Source organism: Electrophorus electricus, chromosome 11 (assembly GCF_013358815.1).
Source record: "Electrophorus electricus isolate fEleEle1 chromosome 11, fEleEle1.pri, whole genome shotgun sequence".
NCBI lineage: Eukaryota > Metazoa > Chordata > Actinopteri > Gymnotiformes > Gymnotidae > Electrophorus > Electrophorus electricus.
The window spans coordinates 2,831,297-2,842,500 of NC_049545.1; the positions used below are offsets into that span (position 1 = coordinate 2,831,297).

The 11,204-nt window shown below is 43.5% G+C and overlaps 1 protein-coding gene across 3 annotated transcripts in view; it reads left to right on the plus strand.

Moving 5' to 3' along the window:
- Nucleotides 1–57: 57 nt before the first annotated feature.
- LOC113571534 (hexokinase HKDC1-like) overlaps nucleotides 58–11,204 on the plus strand; it is a 12,313-nt gene continuing 1,166 nt past the window's right edge. Inside the window, exons 1-18 of one of the 3 annotated variants that reach the window (XM_027000522.2) lie at nucleotides 58–280; nucleotides 1,851–2,013; nucleotides 2,599–2,747; nucleotides 3,699–3,818; nucleotides 4,007–4,102; nucleotides 4,404–4,503; nucleotides 4,933–5,116; nucleotides 5,539–5,694; nucleotides 5,935–6,168; nucleotides 6,668–6,972; nucleotides 7,189–7,337; nucleotides 7,547–7,666; nucleotides 8,005–8,100; nucleotides 8,253–8,352; nucleotides 8,610–8,793; nucleotides 9,239–9,394; nucleotides 9,747–9,980; nucleotides 10,275–11,204. The exon at nucleotides 10,275–11,204 is cut by the window's right edge and continues 1,166 nt beyond it. In XM_027000522.2, coding sequence (XP_026856323.2) covers nucleotides 218–280; nucleotides 1,851–2,013; nucleotides 2,599–2,747; nucleotides 3,699–3,818; nucleotides 4,007–4,102; nucleotides 4,404–4,503; nucleotides 4,933–5,116; nucleotides 5,539–5,694; nucleotides 5,935–6,168; nucleotides 6,668–6,972; nucleotides 7,189–7,337; nucleotides 7,547–7,666; nucleotides 8,005–8,100; nucleotides 8,253–8,352; nucleotides 8,610–8,793; nucleotides 9,239–9,394; nucleotides 9,747–9,980; nucleotides 10,275–10,413 — 2,748 coding nt within the window. In that variant the 5' untranslated portion in view covers nucleotides 58–217 and the 3' untranslated portion in view covers nucleotides 10,414–11,204. Of the gene's footprint in view, nucleotides 281–1,850; nucleotides 2,014–2,598; nucleotides 2,748–3,698; nucleotides 3,819–4,006; nucleotides 4,103–4,403; nucleotides 4,504–4,932; nucleotides 5,117–5,538; nucleotides 5,695–5,934; nucleotides 6,169–6,667; nucleotides 6,973–7,188; nucleotides 7,338–7,546; nucleotides 7,667–8,004; nucleotides 8,101–8,252; nucleotides 8,353–8,609; nucleotides 8,794–9,238; nucleotides 9,395–9,746; nucleotides 9,981–10,274 lie in introns of those variants that run through there. The other 2 variants (XM_027000519.2, XM_027000520.2) reach the window with 2 other exon arrangements.

Here is an 11,204-nt window from a genome sequence, read left to right on the forward strand (position 1 = left end):
GGGGGGGGGGGGGGGGGGGGTTATGTGAGGGCTTAATGCTCTCATAGGAACGGCAGCTCTAGCAGAAGAAAACTTTCACCTCACACACAGGAGCTAGACACTGGTAAAGGCTTGGTGCCAGGGGACCTTTGGGGAAATTTAATGTGCGACAAGTTTGCTTTGTATTTCATTTAAGCTGGTGAGGTTCCTGTGCTCTGAGACATTACAAGAAGGCAAGATGTTTGCTGTTCACTTGCTATCCTTCTACTTCACCAAGTTGCAGGAGGATCAAATCAGAAAGGTAATTTGCCTTCAACATTAAAGTGTCGACTCATGTAAGTGCATGGGCAATCAAATTCAGTTTACAGTGTAAATGAATACACACTTACATTCTGAATTTCAAATTATGCTAAAATCTGAGGCCTGTGCATATTTCTCAGAGGTGCAATTTAGGACTAAAGTTTCTTAGAAACATCTTCAATTGTGATAAGTTTCCATTGTTTCTGTGATCAGAGATCCCTATTTGTGTTCTCTTTGGAATGAATTAAGAAAGATGCAGAAATGACAGTTTGAGTTGGTGTAATCATGTTGAAATGTTAGCCAGCCACCTTCTCGAAAGACCTCGTCTGATGCTAGTGATGAGTAGTTACAGAGCAGGCAAGAGAATCATTAACTCTCTTGTGTCACATCTCATGTGGAAAGATAGCCAACAGCGTGGAGATAAAGGACCTTGGCCTTTCTGTCAGCTTTTATTGGACTGGGTTAGTCTCCATCAAGGTTGCCAGCTCTTTCTTGGAGAAAGAATGATTGTTTCAAAGGACTCCATTGAACAGTCATTTATTATGCAGTATTCAAATATTCAAAAAATATTTTTTGTTGTTATTTGTTATTTTTTAAAATGCAGGATTACTCCCTGCTAACATTTCATATTACATTCCCACTGCAATATTAACTTCTTTTATGATAGAGTCACACCCATGTTATCTTTTCAAATGATGTCATATAATTGCAGTCGATGTCTAGTTCATTAGTAATGTGAATTTTTCCATTCATATGACTCATTCCACACCTTTTATAAATAACCATGTAGTCTGTAAGGCAGCATGCTCTTTCCTAATAAAGCAATCCTAGATCTTTGCAAGGTCAGAAATTTCAGGATTTCTGTATTTAGTTTGTTCATATTTGTAAAGGTCATCACTGAACAATGGAAATGGAAAACAAAGAATGTGATACGCTTTAGGGGGATTGCAAGCAGACAATTTTAAAAAGTTAGAGTCAAAAGAGGAGGATAACTCCTGAATTTGTTTACTGGTCCAAAAATATGTACCTTGCTTTTGACTACTTTCTTTAGGTTTAAATCACAGGTTGCATATGTTGCCATGGCCAGTTTCTTTGTCATGGTTGTCATGGGAACACTAATCAGGCTATTACAATTCACACCACAGCAGTGACACTATCACTGTAGTGGTGTGCTGCTATGAATGTGTCTGAGGTTTGTATACATATGGGCAGAAACTGGTCAATACTGCATTAGGCAAATTAATCAGTCAGTGAATGGCTTATAGAATCTGACTGTATACCTACAGGTTCTTGTTTCTAATACATGTGATAGGTATATATTACTTTGGCATCAAAATATCCATACTTTTTCCAAATTATCCCCTGAATTTCCATAGGCCTCCAGATCTAGAAATGAGTGTTTTTAATGAATAACATGGTTGTTTACAGTATTCTATTGGCTGTTTGCATGGGGTAATGTGCTAAAATGTTAAACCCAGCTATTCAAATAAGCACAAAAAGTCAGATGGCAAATCGTTTTGAATTTGTAGAGGCTGTGAGTTCTTTTCGTGTACGTGTTGTGTGCTCCACAGGTGGACCGATTTCTGTACGCGATGCGTCTTTCTGATGAGCAGCTCTGTGACATTTCCTCTCGCTTCCATGTGGAGATGGAGAAAGGACTGTGTGGAGAGAGCAATGCCACGGCTACGGTTAAGATGCTGCCCACGCACGTGTGCTCCACGCCCGATGGCTCAGGTGCACATCTTGCACATGCTGAAAACACCAGCCTCCCGGGGGCCAAGGCAGCACTTCTGTTTATCCTCTGAAACGTTTAACATCTAATATCTCGCTTTATTTGAGCAAATCGGACATTTATATTTACGGCATTTGGCAAACACTCTTATCCAGAGCAACTTACAAAAGTGCTTTGTCATATACTCATAGAATGTATCCCAGCCAGTACAGTAGGTTAGAGTTCAATATGCCACTGAACTAGAACACTGCTGAAATACAGGGATCAATGCTGATGCCTAGAAGTGCAAAACACATAATCTCTATAACAGACAACATGTAAGTGCAATTGATAATACCCTACAATAAGTAAACGTTAGAAAATTATAATTAGTTTGTTTTAAATAGACTATATTTGTCTTAGATTATGTATATTTAGGTTAAGTAAATTAGCTATTCCCCAATAAATGGTCCTGGTGTGTGTGTGTGAATGAGCGTGTGTCTGTATGCCCAGTGGTGGATGGTGCACTGTCCTGAGTGTTGTCCTCCCTCCCCTCCCTGCACCCAATATAAAAAAAATGTTTTGTTTTGTCATTGTGGCCCATGTAGAACAAGGTGAGTTCCTGGCACTGGATCTTGGTGGTTCCAGGTTCAAAGTGCTTCAGGTGAAGGTATCCGAAGATGGGAAGAGAAAAGTTCAGATGGAGAGTGAGACGTTCCCTGTCCCCGAGGAGGTTCTTAATGGGAGAGGAACAGATGTGAGTGTTACACTGCAGACCTTAACAGTTCAGCCCTCCGGACCAACCGCATGTGTCGCTGACCCTCCGGTTGTGTCTGATAGGCTCATCTACATGTCACTCAGCATCCAGTTGTGTTTGATAGGCTCATCTACATGTGCCTTGGACTTAACCTCCTGATGAGATCAAACACTATGGCTGGGTGTCATGGATACGAACAGCCCATAATCACATCCATCTTGCTATACTGTGTTTAGATGGTTCCTATGTGGACTCTGACCAGAACTATTTACTGGTTCTCACTAATTAATCTTAATACCTCTGCCAAATGATTGTTAGTGATCTCTTAAGTCACTTCTCTTACAAATTCATCGCAACCAAGCAACTATTCATTCTATACTGTTAATTTGCCACTCAGTGTTGACCAGAGGAGGATTTGTTCTCCTTCTGAACACTGGATCCTCTCAAGGTCTCTCCCTCTAGCAAGCTTTCCCTTGCCACTCTCACCTTGGACTTCCTCTTCTGTGACCTTGACCTGAATTTTCTGTAAAGCTGCTTTGTCACAAAACCAGTTGTAAAAATACCTGTATAGATCAAGCAGTTAAAATACAGGATGTCCTCTTTGCACTTACCTATTACAAGCAGAATTTTCTTTATTGCTCTTACTGTCCAGATGATGTTTGCTGGGAGTTAGCAGAGCAACTAATGAGAACATGTAAAAGGTTGTAAACTACAAATCATGCTGTTAAGAAGACTTTTCTAAGTACTAAATGAGCACTGAACTATGCTCTCCTTTGTTGCAACTTCCTGTGTTATGTTTTATGATGTACTATAGATTAAAAAAATAGTTATCAGACAGAATATTGATTTCTTCACTGGTGGGGGATATTTTATTTAGTCATATCGTAACACTTTTTAAATATTGCCATTGTTCTTTTGACACCTATAAAGGTCATTTCATTTATCTTCTAGCTTTTTGGTCATGTGGCAGAGTCTTTGAAAGCCTTTATGCAGAAGAATGATATAAATCACAAGAGAAAACCACTGGGTTTCACCTTCTCGTTCCCCTGTCTCCAGTCCAAACTTGACGAGGTACAACACCACAAAACAGAACTGTACATTTCTTTTGCAAATTCCTCACAGAATTGTTATTTTTATTTAATTACATTAGTAAAATGGAACACTGTGATACATTATCACAATGATAATACACTGATAAATGTTCTCGTCACTTTCCTACTGCCTTGCTTGGTAATCCGGTTTGGTCTGAATTGTTATAGGGTGTGTTACTCTCGTGGTCAAAAAACTACAAGGCCAGAGGTGTTCAAGGCACTGATGTGGTACAGTTACTGAGGCAAGCTATCAACAATGTTGGGGTATGAAAAGTAAAAAACAAACTAATATCCTTTAAAAGTACATTTAAGTGTAAACCTTTTATTTGTCAGAGGATGTTTAAAAATCCCACCTAAAAATGTTGCTTGCATAAGTATTCATAGCGCTGTAAAAGTAAAAGTAAAATATGACACAACACAATATATCAAAGTCATTTGAAATACAGATTAATCTGACTTTTACAGGGGTTGAATACTTTTGCAATTTCCTCTGTGTGTGTGTGTGTTTACTGAGAGGAAGCTAAATGCATTGAGCTTATAAGGCCAGTGTTCTCTGTGGAAACAGGGCACTGATGTGGATGTCCTGGCCCTGGTCAATGACACTGTGGGGACCATGATGACCTGTGGATATGATGACCAGCACTGTGAGGTGGGAGTCATCATAGGTGAGCCTGCCATGTGCCCATCTGAATACAATCACACCAATGACCCGATTCCACAGCTCACCAGCAGAGTAGATAAGGCAAGGTGATAGCAACACAGAGGTCATGGATAACCATACTGTCATACTGAGAAAAGAGTAAGTCACTCTGGTTAAGAACGTCTGCCAAATGTTGTACCTGTAGTAATCAGATTATGATAGCAAGCTTCTCTCCAAAGTAAATGGGTGTTAACCTTAATCATGGCCAAGTTAACTTACAATTAAATCCTTTGCCTCTTTTAAAGTAACTGCTAGAAAAAAACTGTTTCTGACAAGGCATCAGCTAAAGCCATTGGCGAGATTTTTTGGTATTTCAGTAGTAAGAAAGTCATTTTTAAACATGCTTTAAACACAGGGGTGATCAGAATTTGTCCTATCGGTTTCGCTGCTTCAGGTACGGGCACCAACGCGTGCTACATGGAGGAGCTGAGACACATTGACCTGGTGGAGGGCGACGAGGGGAGGATGTGCATCAACACAGAGTGGGGAGCGTTCGGAGACGACGGGGCACTCGACGATTTCATCACCAGTTTCGACCGTGAAATCGATGCGGCCTCCATCAACCCTGGAAAGCAGCTGTAATTTTGTTTTAGCGACTAAACAAGAAATTATGCAGAAATCAAAACTCAGACTCATTAAGTTGCATAGAAAAGCAGTGTCACGGTGCCTCAGTGGGTAAGGACACTACCCTTAATCAGCATCAGGAGTGGAGAGCCTTTGTTTTCAATGCAACTCTTGGCCCCTGAGGCTTACAGATTTGACCTCCTCATATCGTGACTGTTGTTTGCTGTGCAGGTGTTGGAAAACATCTATCGTCTCCCCGGCCCCTTCAGACCAACACAGCATGTCTAAATAATCTCTGTGCTGTCCAACTATGCATGCCATGACATTAAAGCCAGAGCTGATCACCCTGCATCCAGATCAGAGCAGTGTTTCACGTGCTAACTGTGTGTGAGGTGCGGCTGACACACACACCTCTGCTCACTCACATCTCCTCCAGGTTTGAGAAGCTGGTGAGCGGGATGTACATGGGCGAGATTGTACGTCTTGTCCTGCTGAAGATGGCCAAGGCCGGCCTGCTCTTTAAGGGCAGAATGTCCGATGCCCTCCGTACCAAGGGGAAGTTTCACACCGAGCATGTCTGCCTGATAGAAGAGTGAGTTGTCCTCCAAGGTTTCTTTGCCTGCTTACAGTACAGTGATCACATCTTTTGCACTTTTACAGGCTACAAATCGGACTAGTCATCTCTGCCATTAGTCCATTATGACCTCACGATGGGTCCCGTTTTGATGATTCTCTAAATATTCAGCCATCAAATTCATGTGGTGGTTCTGTCATAAATGCTCAAAACAAGAATATGCAGCCTGTACTTAGTGAAAGTGGTTTCTGTTTCCAGGTACAAAGACGGGCTGAAGAACACCAGAAGCATCCTCACCGAGCTGGGCCTCAGTGCCAGTGAGGAGGACTGCATCGCCGTCCAACATGTCTGCACCATCGTGTCCTTCAGGTCGGCCAACCTGTGCGCTGCCACACTGGCGGCCATCCTGACACGCATGCGGCAGAACAAGAAGCTGAAGAGCCTACGGACCACAGTGGGGGTGGATGGGACTGTCTACAAGACACACCCACAGTGCGTCAGCCTGCCTTGCCCCTGGCACCACACTCTAAATCCAGCGCAGAACAAAACAAAACAAAACTCTGAGCAAAACACAGATAAATATGGTTCATAGCCAATCAGATCGATTTACCAGCTTCTTTGTAATACGTTTGTGTGTTGGCATGGACAGTATTTGTTAGCCTCCTCTGTCTAATCTTTAATAGGCAGTTTCTGACCAACAAGTTGCTGTTGGTTGGATTCTTAATGCACTAGTGACATTGAAATGTTTAAAACGTCAACCATACTGCTGTGCTTGATAAACTTGTACAAGCTCAGTGTCTTCTTCTGTACTAATGTCACCTACTGTGTGAGAAATGGTATGGTACCCAAATACTGTTATACATGACTCCTGTGGTCAGAAACTATTCAATGATGAATAGAGAGTGATTGACGCATTGTACATGTGTGCACCCCTCACCACACATCAGCATCCGTTTTCCCCACATGTCCGTTTCCCTTCCCGACGTGGCAGGTACGCCAAGAGGCTCCATAAGGTGGTGCGGCGGCTGGTGCCGGAATGCAACGTCCGCTTCGTGCTGTCAGAGAGTGGCAGCGGGAAAGGGGCGGCCATGGTGACCGCCGTGGCACAGAGGCTGGCATCGCGCCGCAGAGATGTGGATGACACGCTGGCGGGGTTCGCCCTCAGCACCGCGCAGCTCCAGCAGGTGAAGGAGAAGATGCGCAGAGAGCTGGAACTCGGCCTGCGGAAGGAGTCACACGGCTCGGCCTCCGTCAAAATGCTGCCCTCCTACGTGTACCGGACCCCAGATGGTACAGGTATGAAGAGTCTGCAGGCAGAACGAACAGAGTGGCTTTGGACGTACCCAGTCGTCATGTCTGGCTGTCTCTCACACGTGAACTCTGAAGTGTTTTTAGAGAGCCAGACAGCAAAGCGACCACCTTGTTTGCCATGAGATTCAGGATACAGTGAGGGCTACACCAGTTATTTACGGATGTGATTATATTAGTTCTTTGCTGCTTCTGTTGCTCCAGAAAGAGGAAAATTCCTTGCCTTGGATTTGGGTGGAACCAATTTCCGGGTGTTGGTGGTTAAGATCCGCAGTGGAATCCGCAAGTCCGTCCGCATGTACAACAAAATATATGCCATCCCACTGGAAATCATGCAGGGGACAGGAGAGGAGGTGCTGCTTTTTTCATTTTAAGCCTCGTTTAGCTGAGTGAATGTACTGAAGGTAGTCAGCTCACACATGATACCCCCTCAGTTGAAAATGGAAATATGTCCTTTATCATATTAAAGAAAAGCATGACTGTGTTTAATGTAAATGGTGTTCAAATTCTAATACAGTAGAACATTTGAAAGGATATGTATGAAATGGTCCTTTTTGTCCAGCTCTTTGACCACATAGTGCAGTGCATCTCCGATTTCCTGGACTACATGGGCATGAGGAACACCTGTCTGCCACTGGGCTTCACCTTCTCCTTCCCCTGCAGACAGACTGGCATTGATAAGGTAATGAGCGTTCACGGTGCTCGTCCCAGGTCCTTCTGGGAAACAGGTGTCCTGTACATTTAATGACTTCACTTTAACCATGGATGATTACTGAGAGATGCTGAAAGACTATGGTGTCGTTTTTTAAAAGCTTAAAATGTTAAAGAGTTACAAATGTTTTTGAAGTTGTGGATTGTAAGGCCTTCTAGCAAGCCCACCCACTGAGAAGTGGTAGGCAAAAGCATTTTGTGCTGCTGTAATGTGCTGTGTGATGTGCATTTTGAATCTCAGAAGCCAGACCAAAGGCATTCAGTCTATATTTTGCTCACCACTGGCCACTGTGTTATTTCTGTGCTCAGGGAATTTTGGTGAACTGGACAAAAGGCTTCAAAGCTACGGACTGCGAAGGAAACGACGTGGTGGACATGCTGAGGGAAGCCATTAAGAGACGAAATGTAAGGAGACAGCACCCATGATGCTTTAACAAAGAGATTCTTCAATTAAAAACACACCCTTAAGATTGCTGAACCTTCATCTATACAGCGACTGAACCCACAGGAATTAGTCATCGATCCTGATCATGTTTCACGTGTTTCGTACCCCTTAGGAATTTGACCTCGATATTGTTGCTGTGGTAAATGACACTGTTGGCACGATGATGACATGTGCGTATGAGGATCCTAAATGTGAAATTGGGCTTATTGCTGGTATGTTGTTTTATTTCTTTATCAATTTGTCTGTATTCATGTTCCCTCCTTCTGCATGACATACTTATGCTGCCTTTAATCTCATTCCATGCAGCTTTGTACCTCTTGGTGGAAGGTGTATTCAAAAAATAAAACTATAAAACAAGTTTGTTTGTTTTTTTAAAGTTCACAACAAATAGAAATATATCCAGTGGGAAGTGATTATTCTCCCTGAAACTCCCTGAAGTTGGTTTCCAGTTTGTGCCTTCACTGTATAGGAACGGGCAGCAATGTGTGCTACATGGAGGAGATGCAGAATATTGAAAGCGTGGAAGGAGACCAGGGCAGGATGTGTGTTAACACAGAGTGGGGCGGGTTTGGGGACAACGCCAACATTGAGGACATTCGGACTAGGTTCGACCGCGAGGTGGATGAAGGCTCTTTCAATGTGGGAAAACAAAGGTAAAAGTGGCTACCTTCAAAACTGCGGAGCCATTTTCATCATATGCTCTGCTTTCATATTTCACAATTAATGTAGGCTTATCAATATATGATCAGGTACTTGTTCAATATTACTTATTTCTACTCCTTCTGAACAGTTTTCTGCCATATTGAATGTTACTTTTGGCGAGACATAAATGTCTGTCCACAAGGGGACACTGTGGCAGAAACAGCATTGGGAGTGGTGCTTTCACAGCCTGTTGTTAAAGGCTTAGGTGTTAATGAGAACCAATATTGAAATGGAAATATTGAAATATTGAAGTGCTGGTTTGGAACCTGATCTTTGCTGACGTTCTGAAGATTTTAGTGACACTTAAATGTTTGGGATGAGTGCCCTTGCTAATATGGCATGCTGTAGCCAGGCCACAGTATTCCACACCTGCTGTTCTCTCGCACTCACCTGCAGGTTCGAGAAGATGACCAGTGGAATGTACCTGGGCGAGATTGTCAGGCAGATTCTCATAGATCTCACCAGACGGGGTCTTTTGTTTCGTGGCCGCATTACAGAACCTCTGAAAACCAGGGGAATTTTTGAAACCAAGTTCCTCTCACAGATTGAAAGGTAAACCTCCTGGAATAACTGCTAAGTTACAGTATGTCTTATGGCAGATAGCTGCTGTGACTATATAGAGATAAGCCAGTTTCACCTGTAGAATGACACTCTTTTTTATATACAGTGATCTCTGTGTGATGGGTCAGACATATGATGTATGATATTTATCAGGCAATATAAACAGTGAAGCCTTTTAACCTCTCTCCTTACATGTGCTGAAACTCAAAGTATTTATTTGTTTTACAGTATCTACTGGTGCTGCAGCTGTGCAAACATTGATGAAAAGTAGCTGCTTATCAACCTGCTGTAGACGTTTTTGCCTAGTGACCATCTTGCGCTTTTTGTTTGTGGTTCCCTCTAGTGACCGTCTGGCGCTACTGCAAGTGCGGTCCATTCTGCAGCACTTGGGTCTGGACAGCACGTGCGATGACAGCATCATCGTTAAGGAAGTGTGTGGGACCGTGTCACGCCGAGCCGCACGGATCTGTGGAGCAGGGATGGCTGCTGTCGTGGACAAGATCCGGGAGAACCGAGGACTGGACCACCTGGACATCACTGTGGGGGTGGACGGCACACTCTACAAACTCCATCCTCAGTGAGTAGAGTCTATGACAGTAGTCTTGAATGTCTGCACCCCATCCACTGCTCTGGTTGAACCTGCTTTGACTCTGCGGGACTCTTCATATATAAAATGAGCAGTGAAAGGGGTCCCCAGGACTAAGACACGGAACCACTGGTACAGGAATCCACCTGATGCTCAGTTTTTGCATTCTCTTCAAATTTTTTTCCATTAAGTAAGTAAGTTCTCTCTCTCTCTCTCTCTCTCTCTCTCTCTCTCTCTCTCTCTCCCTCTCTCTTTCTCTCTCCCTCCCTTCTTCGCTCCCTCCAGCTTCTCCAGAATCCTTAAGGAGACAGTGAAGGAGCTCGCCCCTAAATGTAATGTGGACTTCATGCTATCCGAGGATGGCAGCGGGAAAGGGGCAGCCCTCATCACAGCTGTGGCCCGTCAGCATTTTAGGAACACGTAACAGCACAGGACTGTATCCTGTTCCTTTCCAGCAGCACTGCAGCTGGAATATTTGAGAGAACTGTTTTTCTGTGGTTGGAAATGTAGCGCCGGCCTATGTGGGACCTTCCCAGAAGTCATCAGACGGAATCACTTGATACACACCATGAAGTTAAAAAATCCTCTGTAGATAAGGTGTTTGGGGCCTTCATGCCAAGTACAATGAGTGCTGGCCAGTATTGTTTGGTTAAAGTGTCCCTGTGTTCTTATTTGATATCATTTTTTAGAGTTTGCTATGAATATAATAAAGTTTCATTAAACTTGGAGCTTCTTGGAGCTTTTGATGATTAATAACATTTTTGGACAGGGAGTGCTGACTCTTTTGTGCAGTATCAACATTCAAGCTTTCGTAAAATTGTAATTATCTGTTGAGCTGTTTCATGCTGCCTCACTTTGCCCTGTTTCGAGTCGGATCATCAGCCGAGCTCATTTTGCTGTCGAAGGTCACTCAAATGACTTTGTGAGTGACTGGCCCTCTTTGCAGGTCACCTCCCCCTCTCCTTTGTCTCCAGGGAGAGAGCAGGTCTGCCTGGGTAGGCAGAAAGAATGGCACAGCCAGACCGAGCCTGAGGGGGAGGTGGCCTGGAATGTCGTGCTCACATGGGCCACACACCAGGCTCTATCTGAACACCAAGCAGACCACTGTGTTGATGGCAACAAATCACAGCTATGAGCTGGTCATTTTTAAATATAACTGCTAGATTTCAAAGCATCTCTGATATCTTGTGGTGTTTGAGTTTTTTGAGGAGCAGT